Below are 19,021 nucleotides of genomic sequence, written 5' to 3' on the forward strand. Positions count from 1 at the left end.
GCGTTGCTCTCAATTCTTCCTTCTCCCTAAGTCCTTCTTCCAAGTTTTACAGCATCCTGAAATCTTAAAGTCTTACAGTCTTCTTGCCTCATTTTAAAATCTTTTTGTAAGTGGCTTCACAGATATAGAATATAGTAATTCCCAGGACTCAGGATGACCCATTTGGGGCTGGGTTAAGTGATAAAAATGGATTAGATGCCCACTCAAAAGAAGCATCATCGCCAGCAACAGGAGACACATTCCCCTTCCATACTTGTACGTTCCTTATTGCAACCCCGTGGAACCGGCCAGTAGTCCCCTGTCCCCACAGGAAAAAAAAATTCTGTAGCTCTTTGAAACACAATGAAACATAAAACATGGCATTTCATGAAGCCAGTTTCTTAATTATGGAATCTAAGAAGTCACAGTTTTAGTTACTTTGCAGCTAGACTAGTAGTTTGTCATTGTTGTTTTACATTAAGATGGAAACCAAAAGCAAGATAACCTGTGAGCATCACCTTGTAGAGAGATTTACAACCACCACAGCAGCTTGGACCCCATCAATCTTCATTCACTGAATTAATGTGCTGGTGCTGGGGAAAGGGCAATAAACAGATAAAAATCCTTGGAGTCCTGGAACTTACTTCCTAGTGGGAAGACAGAAAATAAAGATCAGTAAGGGGAATATATATTAGATGTGGTGAGTGCTGTGGAGGAAAAAGCAAGGATGAGAGGATGAGAGGCAGGACATGGGAATGCAATTTAAAATTTAAAATCAAGTAGTCAAAGACCTTACTGAAGAGGTGATATTTAAATAAAGGCTCTAGAGAGAGGAAGGGGCCAGTCATGCAGTTACCTGGGATAAGAGCCATTTAGGTAGAATGGCACGTGCAAAGCCCTAGCCCTAAGTGGAAATATGGGAGTGAATTTGAGAAATAGCATTGAGGGCAATGCCCAGAGTGAGCGTGGAGGAGATGGCAGAGTCAGAGGGAAAGCAGGGGCCCGATCACACAGGGGCCTTTCCGGTCATAGTAAGGATTCAGCTTCTACTCCCGATGAGATAGGAGCTTCAAGAGGCTTTGAGCAGAGGAGTAAGGTGATCTAACTTCCTTTTTAACAGGATTGCTTTGATTAAAGGAGTTGGAGACAGAAACAGGAGATACTGCCTTTAGACCCAAGCAAGAGGGGCCCCTGCCCTGGGCCCCATGTTGTACGGGGTCCTGCATAAAACAAACTCACAACATGTACATTTATGATAGTACAGGGCGTCCTTCTTAGTGATCAGGCTCAATTCCGGCACAGAACAGCCTGCAGTCTTAAATATGTATTCCCATGACTACCACATTTTAGACCCTTTTAGACTCTTCTCCACACCTCTTGCCACGTGTGCATCAAACAAAAGGTGACTGCCCCCAAATGCCATCAAGGCTGCAAACATGGGAGCTGGACACTGCTTAGGAACGTGGGGAGGATTTGAGAAATGGATGTGCCTAATTAAGAGAAGTACGACTTCACTTACTTACTTCCTCTTGGAGAGCATAAGTGCCATAGATAACAACATATTATGTCTCAGTTGTGCTGAGAGTCCATTTCCTTGCTTCTCTTTGTGTTCCAATTCAGCATTCTTGAGATATTCACGAATGGCCCAGGGTTTGCAATGGTTGCATACTTAATGGCTAGAAATATTAAACAATTCATATCTCTCTAAATTTGTATTTATGCAGGTCCAAACAAAATTCATGCTAGAGCTAAATTCTAGAATATTGTTTCAAGAGATGACGAAAATGGCAATATAAATGATCATAGTTTATAGGATGAAATTTAAATATTTTGAAATATTGTTTACAATAGTGGTAATGTATCATCTGCAACCCCAATTACAATACTTGAACATGATATGTAGAAGTTGTGGTTCTTATTGCTAGTTCAGATGAGCAAAGTTTCTCCAAACTGAATTGAAATTAATATGTTTAATTAATTTTTAAAATACAAGGACTCAACAAGAGTGGTCTAATTTGATAAAACTATCAATAGAACATCAATTACATGGAAATCTTGGTTATGTGGCATATATTTTACTGAAATTAAGTTTTAAAAATAACATCTACAGGATAGACATATAGTAATTCATAACTTAAACTCTTTCTATACTCATCCAAATATCACCTACCCATTAAGAGAAAACCCAGACACACACAATAGTAATTCAGTCATCTGTTATGTTTTGCTTACTGTTGGCCATATAAAAATCATTAATTGTTTCTTACTTTTTCAACATAAGAGTATACGTTAAAGTAGGAGGATAGAACATATTTTAAATAACTTTGTTAGATAGACTCATAAAGTTCAAATATTTAGATATTTATTATGTTGGGTCCCATTTGTATTTTGGCCCCTTGTATCTTAGGGAAATCCAATTTGGAGGTTACTGTAATAAAAAAATCCTGGCAATAAATGATGGTGGTCTCATCAGGGTATGGCAATGGAGATGTGAGAAGTCATCAAATTCTGAATACTTTCTGAAAGAAGCACCAGAAGGATTCCTGACAGACTGGATTTAAGTGTGAAAGGGAAGAATCAAATGACACAAGGTTTTCAGCCTGAGCATCTCCATAAAAAGTTGCCATTATGTGAGCTAGGGCAGGATGTAGGAAGAGCAGCTTGGGGAGACTTTCAGAAGCTTGTTTTGTCATGTTAAGCCTGAGATGTATTTTAACTCTCAGCAGTTGTTTTTTTTTTTAATACATTTATTTATTTACTTACTTACTTACTTACTTTTGGCTGCATTGGGTCTTCATTGCTGTGCACAGGCTTTCTCTAGTTGCGGCAAGCGGGGGCTACTCTTCGTTGCGGTGCGTGGACTTCTCTTGCAGTAGCTTCTCTTGTCGCAGAGCATGGGCTCTAGGTGCACGGGCTTCAGTAGTTGTGGCACGCGGGCTGAGTAGTTGCGGCTCACGGGCTCTAGAGCGCAGGCTCAGTAGTTGTGGCACACAAGTTTAGTTGCTCCACGGCATGTGGGATCTTCCCGGACCAGGGATCGAACCCGTGTCCCCTGTTTTGGCAGGCGGATTCTTAACTACTGTACCACCAGAGAAGTCCTCTCAGCAGTTTAATACTCTGGGGAGGCATTCAGGGGAGAGGTCAGGATATGCAACAGTCATTAGGGTAGGAGCAGGATATGGGTTGCATTCAAATCCTTGGGATGCAAGACATCCACTCTTTGTTTTTGGGCTTTCAACGAGATGGAAGACATGGTATAGTTTAAAGAAGGGACATTGTTGTGCCACTTCACCCTTGTAGCAGAGAGTGGCGTACAGAACCCAGAAGTCACCTCCCAAAGCCATCCCAAAGGCTAAGAACTTCCTTAGTTGGGATGCCCTGAGGAAAATTCATAACTAACCACCAACCCTGGATCCTAACCCTAAACTCTTAAGTTCAGACTTCCTATAAAATGTTTACCACAAACACACATGTAAGACACCGCTGGATATCATAAATCCTCCATGTGAATTTTTCCTCTCTTACTGGCCCTCTGCCCAGCTGCCTTTTGCATCACATCCTTTGATGTGGTTTCTCTTCCATCTTCCTAGGTTAGTTGATCTCAGCCTCCCAAATCCCTCCAACCCAAAGATGGAGAAGGCATAAAGAAAGAAATATATCTATAAGAAAATACAGAGAGACAAAACTCTAAGTTCCTGGAATCTCTTCACTAACCCGTCCTCAAACTGGAAAAGAAAAGTCTAAGTGCAAATATCGCTGTTTTAATCATTTGTGAATTCTTACTCTCCCTGTGACAAATACAAGCAAAGCCACAATTAAAGCAATATTGCAATCTAAATAGAGAAGAATTGCTGAAGCAAGGGCTAAATGTCAAGAGTAAACTTTATCCCAGCTTGCTGGGTAATCTTTGGATGAGAAACAAATGCAACATTTCCAAAATTGGCATCTTACAGAACGCTGTTCCATGGGATGCTGCTTGATGAGTTCTATACTCAAAATAAATATAGTATCACTGGACAAAACAAAATTAAACAAATTTCTTTTCTGTGGGAATATCAGGGACTACACTAACATGCTCTATGAATCTTTAAAAGGGAGATAGAATATAGCATTTCCAACATTTGTTTGACACAGAACCCACTCTTTGCAGTAGCTCATAATAACAACTTCCAGTAATGGTTTTCCTCTGAACACAGTTTGAGAAGTACTATTCTAATATATATATACATATATATGAAGATCAAAAATAAATTATGTTTTTCAGAGTTTGTTTATCTGGCAGAGCAAGGCCAAAATGTTTCCCATCACTCACTCACTGATTTGACTCACCAAGATTTGCAAATCTGCATAACTATATGCCTTCATTAAACCAAATTCAATTTAGAGTCAACAAATTCACTTCTTAATAAATGAGGCTGTTTAGTTATTATATATTCACAGCTTTAAATATTCACATTGCAAGTGAATTCCCAAATACCCACCTGTTACAGCAATGTTATCACTGAATAACTAGAATTAACTATTTTAGAGATGATGATAATGAAGCCAAAGAATTTATCCAAATTCAGTGTTCTTCCATGAAGAAAGGGCTGAAATTTTAGATCAATAATGATTTAATTTTACTCTGAAATCTTTGGGGGACATTCAGTTCTTCTAAGCACAATAATTAGATGAATAGCTGGATCTTTGCTATGATGAAGCAATATCTATATCAACTTTCTTTTTACCTTTTACCCAACACACAAGTCCATATAATACAGGTTTTTTATGAGCAAACCCTTACACACTGATTGATCCTAAAAATACTTTAGCTAGTCTTTACTATTCTTTCTGTGTATTCTCCCTGAATTAAACTAACATGGGAATAGTTCTATTTTGCGGGAAGGCAATCCTCCCAACAGAATTAGAAACTTTTGAGAAATACCTACCCATCATATGTCAGCTGTTAGCCTCACATTCACACTGAAAAGAGTTACACACATTTTTATGAGACAGAAAATATTTAGTAAGAATATATTTATTTATTACAAATTTCATTCATATTTTTGTATACAAATATTATTTAAAGGGCTTGAGAAATGCCATTATAATGCTAAATGAAAAAAGCTAGCTACAAAATTAATAGACACATGCTCTCAAATACATATAAATATTTTTTAAAGGTGATGTTCTAAAATAGGAATTATTGACTCTAGGTGATATAATTTTTTCTTAATTTTTCTGTACTATTTTTATAATCATGAAAAAAAATGAAGCTTACTTTTTTCAATAGCACTACCCAATGTTACCTGACTTATTCCACTAAACCCAAACTACAGCGTTGAAGATACAAGTTTATGGTGAAATGCCAGGGTTTTCCTCTGGGTACAAAAGGAACCCAGTAAAAATGCTATCATCCTCAGCACTGACATACACCCCATTCCAATCTTTTGAAACTTCCAGCCAGACTTGGTCCCCTGCTTTTAATTTCAAGATGATGAGGAGAGAGGCCTGGTCTATTTCATGACCATAGAGCGTTTCTCTGGACATGAACTGCTTCCTATTCCAGGCCACCAGGCTGATCTGAGCAGGTCGGCCCCTCACGGTGACGTGGTAGGAAAAAACATATGCCCCAGGAATACTACAGTTAAATTTCCCAGTGACAGGGCTGTAGTTCCCTTGGTCGTTATAGAGAACCTTGTCAAACTTGATAGGGGCATTTGGAGGGGGGAAAGGCTTGGATAAAGCAGCACTGAAAGCTGACTGTGGGACTCTGGCCACCTCCCCCTTGGACCCCTTGAGGCCCCGAGAGCCCTTCTTCCCAATAGACCCTCGGGCCCCTTTGCTCCCAAGTTCACCCTTTGGCCCTGCAGGTCCCACAAGACCAGGAGGACCCAACTCTCCCTTTTCTCCTTTAACTCCTGGATCACCTTGGGGCCCAGGCAGCCCATCTGAACCACTTTTCCCTTCCATTCCAATATCTCCTTTGCTACCTTTTTCTCCTTTCATGCCCTCCTCGCCTTTTTCTCCTTTTCCCCCCCTCTCCCCAGAATCTCCACAGTAGCCCTTATCCCCCATCTCCCCCTTGTCTCCCTTGGGCCCAGGCTCTCCATTCAAGCCTGGTGCACCCACAGCCCCTCGGTCTCCTTTATCTCCTTTGGTACCATTGGCACACGTGTCCCCCTTCGAGCCTTTTTGTCCTTTCACTCCTGCCAGGCCAATATTTCCTCTATCCCCCTTAGGACCAAGTCCACCTGAAATGGAAAAATTAAAATAATGGTTAAGGCTCACATATGGTATGACCATTATGCTATTATCAGAGAGCTCACAAAATGAAACAAAACCTCTTAACTGGAGCTGGAAACCTGCTTCTTGCCTGAGCAATGGCCATGCACAGGAGATTCTTACACTGAGCCATTCAAATCAAGCGACTCCCTCATAAAGGAAAGAGTTAATGCTACTGAGAAGCAACAGCTTATATTTAGATATTATATATCTAGTTTGTCTGTTTGTTTGACTTTTAAGATGATGAAGAATATTAGAACTATAGTTGCCCGTTGTGTTCCATTATACTTTGCATTTTGGCCCAACCCAGCTATTCTCCTAAATCTCCATATTGTCCATCCAAACCCAAAATCTTACAGGCAAAACACCTGCAACCCAGAAAGATTTAGAGGTCTTTTTCCCAAGGACAGCGAGAAAGAGGTGCAGAGTTCAGATACTTTTACCACTTCCAGACTCCTACACTAGTGCTGAAAACACTCCATCCAATCAGTACACTAAATTATTAGAAGATTATTACTAACTGATATTTCCATCTTACCTCCCTGATAACTTTAAATACAAACAGGAAGAAAATTAAGGGCCATACTGCACACGTGACTACACACAGTAGATATACTTTATATACTACCTGGTACTCCAGGTTTTCCTGGGTATCCTGGAACTCCGTTTGTTCCTTGCTCCCCACGTTCTCCCTTAAGTCCTAAAATGATACCAAGATTAACTTTTTTCTAACTGTATTAGCTATGATATAACAAACACCCATTTTACAACTGTGTCACATTCTAATGTTTCCTTTACCAAAATGTGTAAAGGTAAAACAAAATGGAAAAAGAATTTATTGAGCAACATTAGGAATATTTTATTCCAATTGATGGTGAACCATTTAAAGTATATTTGGAGGTAGTGCCAAATCTCTTCAGATTTCAGCTTTTCCCTCAGCATTCTTGTAGCTCTTCAAATCTCTTACAAAACCTATGACATTCTGCCTTACATTATGTATGTCTGTGTTTGTGCTCTTCTTATTACGAATTCTGAACGACAGTTAAAAGGTCCTCTTTTTTTATATCCCTCACAATGTGTGAGAGATCGTACCGTGCACCATATAAGCTAAAACACAGAGCACAACACTCTGCAGTCAGCTAAAACTATTCATGATAAAAACCCACACAGGGGGCTTCCCTGGTGGCGCAGTGCTTGAGAGTCCGCCTGCCGATGCAGGGGACACGGGTTCGTGCCCCGGTCCAGGAGGATCCCACATGCCGCGGAGCAGCTGGGCCCGTGAGTCATGGCTGCTGAGCCTGCGCTCCACAACAGGAGAGGCCGCAGCAGTGGGAGGCCCGTGTACCGCAAAAAAAAAAAAAAAAAAACTCACACAGGATAAAAAATATTGTCCTTGATATACATAAAGCACCAAGGAAAAGCTAATTTTCATTTTGTTTGGAAATTTTTTCATATACTCTTTGGGCAATTATAAAGCTGTGAAAATTCATGTTTGAAAAAATAAAAATATCTGGGCTTTTAGATATTTGCCATATTACCACAAAATGGACTTTTATACTGGGCCTGGCCAAAGGCCCATCCTGTTACAGTACAGCCACTCTAGATTTATTTTAATTGTAACTAATAATAGCAAAAATAACAGTAACAATAATACCTAACTCTCATTGAGCACTTACTTTGCACCAGGTAATGTTCCAAGCTCTTAACATGAATTTTTAAATTTCAAGCTTTTAGTTTAATATTAATTTTTATTTGATAATAAAACAGCCTCTCATATAACAGGGAGGCACATATAACAGAGCACATTTCATCAATTGGAATATTTTTCATTTACAAAAGTTTGTAGCATCTCCCATCAAGAAAGGTAGAGCACATATTTTTGTCACCACTTTCATCACAAAAGAAACTGAGGTATGAAAAAGTTTAGCAATCTGTACAGAGTCAAACATAACTGTATATAATATTGGTTGGCATCAACTTACCAGCCATATTATTTATGATATAACCAACATATTTTGTTTCACTTTTTCCAGGGAAAAGGAAACCCTAAGTCAACTTAAAAGTCATGAGAGGAGGGGGCTTTTCAAGATGGTGGAGGAGTAGGAGGACATGGAGTTCATCTCTCTCCACAAATGCATCAAGAATACATCCACAGGGCTTCCCTGATGGCACAGTGGTTGAGAGTCCGCCTGCCGATGCAGGGGACGCGGGTTCATGCCCCGGTCCGGGAAGATCCCACATGCCGCGGAACGGCTGGGCCCATGAGCCATGGCCGCTGAGCCTGCACATCCGGAGCCTGTGCTCCACAGCGGGAGAGGCCACAACAGTGAGAGGCCCGCGTACCGAGAAATAAAAAAAAGAAGAATACATCTACAGATGCAACAATTCTCACAGAACACGGGCTGAACACTAGTAGAAGACCTTGGACACCAGAAAGGACAATAAAGATGCCTGCATAACCAGGCAGGATGAAAGAAAGGGAGAAAGAAGAGGAGAGGAAATGGGATGGAACCTGCTCCCCAGTTGGGGAGCTGAAGCAGAAGAGAGGTTCCCACATCTGGGGAAGCCCCCTCACCAACAGAGAAATTGGTTGGGACAGAAGCGAAGCACCTGAGCCTGTCAGAGGAGGGTGGAACGGCCAGTCTGTGGCAGAGAGCACAGAGTGAGACCTACACAGACAGTCCATGCAACAGCACTGCATGCCCCACACTGGGACATGTGTCCACTGGTGCGCACGGCGGTGGGAGCTGGAGCATGGGGATTGGAGTACAAACCCAGGAGGAGTACTATTGTTGGCTGCAAGGAGACAGCCGATGGGGATGGGAGGGAGGAAATATGCAACTGGGAATGCCTGTAGAGGAAACCTGGACTGCCATGGAAGCAAGGCACCACTGTTGAGTGACATGCAGGGGATGCAGCCACCGCTGCAGCCTCTCTCCCCACACACCAGCCCCTGCCCATCCCCGCAGGTGCTAGGAGAGGGCCCTGACAGGGCTGGCCCTCGCGCACCTGCCACTGGGCACTAGAAAACGCTCACACTAGGCCAGATCTCTTGTGCCTGTGGCTGCCACTTCCCTGCACATCTGTCGCCACTGGAGCTACTGCGACCCAGGCAGCCATGCCACCTCCACGCCCTGTCCTCACTGGGGCAGGCCCAAGTGCTCCAGGGCAGCCTAGGGAGCAGAATCCTGTGGGTGGCCCACATGCAGAAGTGGGGCTAAAATCACAGCTGAGCCCCAGGGGCAGGGTGACTAAGGAAGAGGAACAAAAATCTTTCCATCAGTTGCACAAGCTACACATTAAGGCCCTGTGATCAGCTTCGTAGACCCTGCATCTATGGATCTGAATGGACAATGAGTGTTCCCACAAATGAAACTGGTCTAGCTCTGGTAGCTGTGGACTTTGGGGGCAAGCACACGCATGAGCTGGGCCAGATCAGAGTCTGACCTGTCCTCCAGTGCCCACAGCAGGTCGAGAGACCAACCTAGAGGCACTGGAGGGCCTACTGGGGAGGTGGAGGTGGGCTGTGGCTCAGAGCAGGGGCTAGCACAATGACAGCTGAGACCCCAGGAAAATATTATTATTACTATTATTATTATTATGTTTTGATTTGTTCTGTTGCTGGCTTTGTTTTTTGTAATTATTATTTTTATTTAGTATTTTGGGGGGTTTTAGGTTTGTTTGGTTTTTCTCTGGTTTTTTTTCTTCCTTTTTATAATTTTGTTAATTTTTTTGTTTTTATTTTTAATTGTTCTGTTTTTTTCCTTTTCTTTGTTCTATTTTGTTTTTATCTTTTTTCCCTCTTTCTGTTTTTTCTTTTAATCCTTTTTTAATTGTTTTTGTGTGTCTGTTTTTGTTTGCTTTATTCTTCAGTTTGCATTCTGTTTTAGTTTTGTTTTTTGTTTTCTGTTTGTGTTAGTTTTGTTTTTAATTGTTTGATTTCATTTTGGGGTTCTGTTTGTCTGGTTGTTCTCTTGGATTTTGTTTTCTTTGGTTTTGTTTTTGTTTCTTTTTGTGTGTGCATGAGTTTGTTTTCATTTTTGTTTGGTTGGTTTTGCTTTTACCATTTGGAGTTTTGTTTGTTTTTTGGTTTTATTGCTGTTGTTGCTATTTGTTTCTGTATTTGCTATTTCTCTTGGGTTTTGTTTCTCTTTTTGTTTTCTCCCCCCACCCCTTTTTTTTCCCTTTATTGCTGTGATGTGTGGCTTGTGGGGTCTTGGTTCCCCAGCTGGGGGTCAGGCCAGAGCCTCGGGGAAGGGAGCACTGAGTCCAGGATGCTGGACTGCCAGAGAATTCCTGACCCCAAGGAATGTTAATTGATGAGACCTCTCCCAGAGGTCTGCATCTTGAATACAAGACATGGCTCTACCCAACTGCCTGCAGGCTCTAGTGCTGGATTCCTCACAGCAAACAACAAGCAAGACAGGAACACAAAACCACCTATTAGCAGACAGGCTGCCTAAAGTTGTGCTAAGCTCACAGACACCCCAAAACACACCACCTGACATGGCCCTGCTCATCAGAAGGACAAAATCCAGCTCCACCCACGAGAACACAGGCACCAGTCCCTCCCACCAGGAAGCCTACACAAGCCACTGGACCAACCTCACCCACCAAGGGCAGACACAAGAAGCAAGAGGAACTATGACACTTCAGCCTGTGGAAAGAAGACCTCAAACACAGTAAGTTAGACAAAATGAGAAGACTGAGAAATATGTTGCAGAAGAAGGAGCAAGGTAAAAACCCACAAGACCAAATAAATGAAGAGGAAATAGGCAGTCTACCTGGAAAAGAATTCAGAGTAATAACAGTAAAGATGATCCAATTCTGTTAAACAGAAATGTTTAACAAGGACCTAGAAGAACTAAAGAACAAACAAACTGTGATGAACAACACAATAACTGAAATTAAAAATAAACTCGAAGGAATCAATAGCAGAATTACTGAGGAAGAAGAACAGATAAGTGACCTGGAAGATACGATGGTGGAAATAACTGCCATGGAGCAAAATAAAGAAAAAAGAATGAAAAGAAATGAGGACAGTCTCAGAGACCTCTGGGACAACATTAAAGGCACCAATGTTCAAATTATAGGGATCCCAGAAGAAGTAGAGAAAGTGTCTGAGAAAATATTTGAAGAGATCATAGTAAAAAACTTCTCTAACATGGGAAAGGAAATAGTCAATCACGTCCAGGAAGCACAGACAGTCCCATACAGGATAAATCCAAGGAGAAACAGGCTGAGACACATATCAATCAAACTAACAAAAATTAAGCACAAAGGAAAAATACTAAAAGCAGCAAGGGAAAAGCAACAAATAACATACAAGGGAATTCCCATAAGGTTACCAGCTGATTTTTCAGCAGAAACTCTGCAGGCCAGAAGGGAGTGACAGGATATATTTAAAGTGATAAAAGGGTAAAATCTACAACCAAGATTACTCTACCTGGCAAGGATCTCATTCAGATTTGATGGAGAAATCAAAAGCTCTACAGAAAAGCAAAGCTAAGAGAATTCAGCACCACAAAACCAGCTTTACAACAAATGCTAAATGAACTTTTCTAGGCAGGAAGCACAAGAGAAGAAAAAGACCTACAAAAACAAACCCCCAAAAATTAAGAAAATGGTAATAGGAACATACATACTGATAATTACCTTAAATGTAAATGGATTAAATGCTCCAACCAAAAGACACAGATTGGCTGAATGCATACAAAAATAAGACCCATGTATATGCTGTCTACAAGAGACCAACCTCAGACCTAGGGACACATACAGATTGAAAGTGAGAGGATGGAGAAAGATATTACATGCAAATGGAAATCAAAAGAAAGCTGCAATAGAAATATTCATATCAGAAAAAATAGACTTTAAAATAAAGACTATTACAAGAGACAAAGAAGGACACTACATAATGATCAAGGGGTCAATCCAAGAAGAAGATATAACAAGAGTAAATATTTATGCACCCAACATAGGAGCACCTCTATACATAAGGCAAATGCTAACAGCCATAAAAGAGGAAATTGACAGTAACACAATAATAGTGGGGACTTTAACACTCCACTTATATCAATGGATAGATATCCAGACAAAAAATTAATAAGGTAACACAAGCTTTAAATGACGCAGTAGACCAGGTAGACTTAGTTGATATTTATAGGACATTCCATTCAAAAGCAACAGAATACACTTTATTCTCAAGTGTACATGGAACATTCTCCAGGATAGATCACATCTTGGATCACAAATCAAGCCTCGGTAAATTTAAGAAAATTGAAATCATATCAAGCATCTTTTCTGACCACAAGGCTATGAGATTAGAAATCAATTACAGGGAAAAAAACAGTAAAAAAAACACAAACACTTGGAGGGAAAACAATATGCTACTAAACAACCAAGAGATCACCGAAGAAATCAAAAAACACCAAGAGGGGGCTCCTGGTGGCACAGTGGTTAAGTATCCACCTGCCAATGCAGGGGACACAGGTTCAAGCCCTGGTCTGGGAAGATCTCACATGCCACAGAGCAACTAAGCCTGTGCACCACAACTACTGAGCCTGCACGCTACAGCCCATGAGCCACAACTACTGAGCCTGCGTGCCACAACAACTGAAGCCCACACGCCTAGAGCCACAACAAGAGGAGCCACCACAATGAGAAGCCCGTGCACTGCAATGAAGAGTAGCCCCTGCTCGCCACAACTAGAGAAAGCCTGCACGCAGCAGTGAAGACCCAACACAGCCAAAAATAAATAAATAAAAATTTAAAATACCTAGAAACAAATGACAATAAAAACACGATGAACCAAAACCTATGAGAGGCAGCAAAAGCAGTTCTAAGAGGGCAGTTTAAAGTAATACATTCCTACCTCAAGAAACAAGAAAAATCTCAAATAAACAACCTAACCTTACACTTAAAGCAACTAGAGAAAGAAGAACAAAAAAAAAAAAAGTTAGTAGAAGGAAATAAATGAAATAAAAACAAAGAAAACAACAGCAAAGATCAATGAAACTAAAAGATGGTTCTTTGAGAAGATAAACCAAATTGATAAAACTTTAGGCAGACTCATCGAGAAAAAAAGGGAGAGGACTCAAATCAATTAAATTAGAAATTGAAAAGGACGAGTTACAACTGACATTGCAGAAATACAAAGGATCGTAAGAGATCCTTTGTAAGCAACTCTATGCCAATAAAATGGACAACTTGGAAGAAACGGACAAATTCTTAGAAAGGTATAACCTTCCAAGACTGAACCAGGAAGAAATAGAAAATATAAACAGACCAATCACAAGTAATGAAATTGAAACTGTGATTAAAAATCTTCCAACAAACAAAAGTCCAAGACCAGATGACTTCACAGGCGAATTCTATCAAATTTTAGAGAAGAGCTAACACCTATCCTTCTCAAACCCTTCCCAAAAATTGCAGAGGGAGGAACACTTCCAAACTCATTCTATGAGGCCACCACCACCATGATATCAAAACCAGACAAAGATATCACACAAAAAAAGAAAATTACAGGCCAATATCACTGATGAACATAAACGCAAAAATCCTCAACAAAATACTAGCAAACCGAATCCAACAACACATTAAAAGGACCACATGCCATGATCAAGTAGGATTTATCCCAGGGATGCAAGGACTCTTAAATACATGCAAATCAATCAATGTGATACACCATATTAACAAATTGAAGGACAAAAACCATATGATCATCTCAAGAGATGTAGAAAGAGCTTTTGACAAAATTCAACACCCATTTAAGATAAAAAAACCTCCAGAATGTGGGCATAGAGGGAACTTACCTCAACACAATAAAGGCCATATATGAAAAACCCACATCAAGCATTATTCTCAATGGTGAAAAACTGAAAGCATTTCCTCTAAGATCAGGAACAAGACAAGGGTGCCCACTCTCGTCACTATTAGACAACATAGTTTTGGAAGTCCTAGCCACACCAATCAGAGAGGAAAAAGAAATAAAAGGAATACAAACTGGAAAAAAATATGTAAAACTGTAACTCTTTGCAGATTACATGATAATATACCTAGAGAATCCTAAAGATGTCACTAGAAAACTACTAGAGCTAATCAATGAATTTAGTAAAGTTGCACGATACAAAATTAATACACAGAAATCTCTTGCATTCCTATACACTAACAATTAAAGATCAGAAAGAGAAATTAAGGAAACAATTTCATTCACCATTGCAAAAAAAAAGAATAAAATATCTAGGAATAAACCTACCTAAGGAGGCAAAAGACCTGTACTCAGAAAACTATAAGATACTGATGAAAGAAATAAAAAAAGACACAAACAGATGGAGAGATATACAATGTTCTTGAATTGGAAGAATCAATATTGTGAAAATGACTATAATACCCAAAGCAATCTACAGATTCAATGCAATCCCTATCAAATTACCAATGGCATTTTTCACAGAACTAGAACAAAAATTTTTTACAATTTGTATGGAAACACAAAAGACCCCAAAGCCAAAGCTATCTTGAGAAAGAAAAAAGGAGTTGGAGGAATCAGGCTCCCTGACTTCAGACTATACTACAAAGCTACAGTAATCAAGACAGTATGGTACTGGCACAAAAACAGAAATATAGATCAATGGAACAGGATAGAAAGCTCAGAGATAAACCCATGCACCTACAGTCACCTTATTTTTGATAAAGGAGGCAAGAATATACAGTGGAGAAAAGACAGTCTCTTCAATAAGTGGTGCTGGGAAAACTGGACAACTACATGTAAAAGAATGAAATTAGAACACTCCCTAACACCATACACAAAAATAAACTCAAAATGGGTCAAATATCTAAATGTAAGGCCAGACACTATAAAACTCTTAGATGAAAACATAGGCAAAACATTCAATGACATAAATCACAGAAAGATCCTTTTTGACCCACCTCTTAGAGAAATGGAGATAAAAACAAAAATAAACAAATGGGAAGGACCTAATGAAACTTCAAAGCTTTTGCACAGCAAAGGAAACCATTAACAAGACCAAAGGACAACCCTCAGAATGGGAGAAAATATTTGCAAATGAAGCAACTGACAAAGGATTAACCTCCAAAATATACAAGCAACCCATGCAGCTCAATATGAAAAAAACAAACAACCCAATCCAAAAATGGGCAGAAGACCTAAACAGACATTTCTCCAAAGAAGACATGCAGATTGCCAACAAACATATGAAAGGATGCTCAACATCAGTAATTATTAGAGAAATGCAAATCAAAACTACAATAAGGTATCACCTCACACCAGTCAGAATGGCCATCATCAAAAAATCTACAAACAATAAATGCTGGAGAGGATGTGGAGAAAAGGGAACCCTCTTGCACTGTTGATGGGAATGTAAATTGATAAAACCACTATGGAGAACAGTATGGAGGTTCCTTAAAAAACTAAAAATAGAACTGCCATATGACCCAGCAATCCCACTACTGGGCATATACTGAGAGAAAGCATAATGCAAAAAGACACATGACATGCACCCCAATGTTCATTGCAGCACTATTTACAATAGGCAGGACATAGAAGCAACCTAAATGTCCATCAACAGAGGAATGGATAAAGAAGATGTGGTACATATATATAATGGAATATTACTCAGCCATAAAAAGGAATGAAACTGGGTCATTTGTAGAGACGTGGATGGACCTAGAGACTGTCATACAGAGTGAAGTAAGGCAGAAAGAGAAAAACAAATATCATATATTATCCCATATATGTGGATTCTTAAAAAATGGTATAGATTATCTTATTTGTGAAGCAGAAATAGAGACACAGACGTAGAGAACAAATGTATGGATACCAAAGGGGAAAAGGGTGTGGGTAGGATGAATTGTGAGATAGGGATTGACATATATACACTATTGATACTATATATAAAATAGATAACTAATGAGAACGTACTGTAAAGCACAGGGAACTCTACTCAATGCTCTGCGGTGACCTAAATGGGAAGGAAATCCAAAAATGAGGGCATATATGTATATGTATAGCTGATTCACTTTACAGCAACTATACCCCAATAAAAATTTTTCAAAGAAGAAACCAAAATAATTTTTTTAGTTTCTTAATCTCTTTTATTTTATTTTTTAATTGAAGTATAGTTGATTTACAATGTTGTGTAAGAAACCAGAATATTATCAGTGTCCCAGAAGACTCTATTGTGTCCCTTTTTTTTTAACAGCCTGACCTTTGAGAGTAACTACAGTTGACTTTTAGCATCATAGACTTTGGGGGGTTTGTACTAACCACTATATAATTGAAATTGTATAGTATGTAATCTTTTGTGTCTGAATTCTTTTGCTCAACATTATATTTGTAAAATTGATTTATACTGTTGCATATAGTTGTTTGTTGGTTCTCATTACCATTGTATAAATATGCCAGTATTTAATAATCTACTATAAAGAATTTATTAATTTTACAATAAAAGCACAATGGCTGTAAATAAATAAATAAATACATAAATAAAAGTCATGAAAAGCAATTCAGCCAAATTTCATAAGACTAGCTAGAGAAATCCCACCATAAGCTGCTCAACAGAGTTTTCTAAGTAGCTTGCTCCTCTTCATCATTCCATTTAAAATTTGGAAATTAGGGCTTCCCTGGTGGCGCAGTGGTTAAGAGTCCACCTGCCGATGCAGGAGACATGGGTTCGTGCCCTGGTCCGGGAAGATCCCACATGCCGCGGAGTGGCTAGGCCCGTGAGCCATGGCCACTGGGCCCGTGCGTCCAGAGCCTGTGCTCCGCAACGGGAGAGGCCACAACAGTTAGAGGCCCGCGTACCGCAAAAAAAAAAAAAAAAAAATGGAAATTTACCCATAGGCCATCAGGAGAACATCTGTATACCTTTGAAGAGAAAGAACATAACTATGAATGGAAGTGAAGAAATAATTCTATTCCCAGTCCTTGTCAATATTCATATCCTGACCTTCACTGCAGTTATTCTGGTTCTCGAGTTCATTTAAAGAGTTTAACTGCTTATAATGAATTTACTCAATCAGATAATGATTGAGTAAAAAATACAGTCATTCTACTCATTTATTTTTTTAACTTTAAGTCTTAACTAAGAGTCCAAGTTAAGTGGAAGTAAAAGGAAAATACAGTTGTCACTTTATAGAGACTGGCTAAATGATTTTATACTTTTGATCCTTCATCAAAGCATATTCTTAAGAACCTCATTTTATAATACTTCCCTGTTGTTTTCTTCTACTTCCAGAAGTCGAACTTTCAAAATGTATGAATCACTGAGGAGGTTCATCACTCATCTTTATTTCACAGGGCTTTCTGCTAACATAATTCAGCCACAAAAGGATTAAATGCTTCCAAGAATGAAAATCGCATAACTGACAAGTGCGAAGTGGCTCTCTCTTACCTTAGCATCTTTTTTGAGTAATTACTTCACTGAATGTTCTACCAGAAATGAGTTAGGCGGTTCCTGAGCCATGCAGAGGGTGATGTATAGATGATATTATGTCTTTTGACACGTGACACTAAGGCTAAAACATTTAACTTGATGGATATATAGTATTTCTACAGGCTGGTGGTATTCCCTGAGGAATTTCTAAATGTCCCAGTGAATCTATAACCTTCCCTCAATACCTTGAAGCACTTATAGAACCAGGGATTTCCCAGAGCAGAGCACCCTCTTTGCTGATACATCTATGGAATTACAGAATTTCTGAGCTGGAAAAGATCTAGGAAAGCCCCCATAATGACAAATCTTCTTTAAACAGGGTACAAATAAATATCTAGTCTAGTCCTCTCAATTTCCAGATGAGGTAAAGTGACGGGTCCAAGGTCACTGCAAATAGCTTGACTTCTTCCATTTTAATTCAGTTCTCTTCCCACCGTTGACACTGCCCCTGATTTGAGAGTAAGCCAAAGGATATGTCATACTCTCCTTAGTAGGTAGGCTATCCATCTATATGGAATATTCTAGAGGATTGCCTGCTCTGATTAGTTTTATGTAGTATGAAATTAATTTGCATCGTAAAGAAGAACTCAAACAGGAGTATATAGGAAAGGACCCTTCCCCAGAGTCTATGCCCTGTGGCTCCCAGTCACTGAGTCAGCCAGGTGGACTACAAGGAACAGAAAAGGTATGTGTGCGGGAGGGAGTATATTACCAGGCAAGTTTAAAATTTCTCAATTGGCTATTTATAAAGTTCACATTTTTATATCAAATATAACTCACAATATACTTTACCAAGTTTTTACATTTTAAAATATAGGTCCACCTGCAAGAATCTGGTATTTACTTAACAAGCTGCTCTTCTTAAAAATGATGCAGAACATCTCTTGAGTTTTGACATGAAATGGATATAATTACCTACCCTTCTCTCCTTTCTGGCCTTTTGGACCTTGGGGTCCAGTGACTCCTGGTGGCCCTAGGATCCCCATACCACCAGCTTCTCCCTTAAAACCTGGAAATGAGATTTAAAAACCATCAGGGTAGAAAAATTCTCTTTTGAAATTCATTACTTCCAAAAAAATCAGTCATTTTATTGAGGCCAATGACTGTCAGTATCCTAATGATAAAATCTGGGTGAGAATAAACTATTACAGAGTTCTAAGGACAATATTTTTTGTCTGATTTGCAATTTTGCACTACCTGAATAGATAAATTGAGCCCATTAGTACTTGTCACTGAATTCATGGCAGTGATCAAATGATTCAGAGAAGCAGTACTATATCAAACAACAAGAAAAGATGATTATCTGACTCTTAACCTCATGTGGACCA

At 39.4% G+C, this 19,021-nt stretch overlaps 1 protein-coding gene across 2 annotated transcripts in view; it reads right to left on the minus strand.

Moving 5' to 3' along the window:
• Window positions 1–4,990: 4,990 nt before the first annotated feature.
• OTOL1 (otolin 1) overlaps window positions 4,991–19,021 on the minus strand; it is a 64,617-nt gene continuing 50,586 nt past the window's right edge. For both annotated transcript variants that reach the window (XM_027112542.1, XM_027112552.1), the window contains 3 exons: window positions 18,613–18,702; window positions 6,872–6,943; window positions 4,991–6,212 (listed from right to left, as the gene is read on the minus strand). In XM_027112542.1, the coding sequence (XP_026968343.1) occupies window positions 5,314–6,212; window positions 6,872–6,943; window positions 18,613–18,702 (1,061 nt within the window). In that variant the 3' untranslated portion in view covers window positions 4,991–5,313. The remainder of the gene's footprint in view (window positions 6,213–6,871; window positions 6,944–18,612; window positions 18,703–19,021) is intronic.

This window comes from Aethalodelphis obliquidens, unplaced genomic scaffold (assembly GCF_003676395.1).
Source record: "Aethalodelphis obliquidens isolate GAN/ISIS:26980383/991018 unplaced genomic scaffold, ASM367639v1 scaffold1, whole genome shotgun sequence".
In the NCBI taxonomy this organism is placed as follows: domain Eukaryota; kingdom Metazoa; phylum Chordata; class Mammalia; order Artiodactyla; family Delphinidae; genus Aethalodelphis; species Aethalodelphis obliquidens.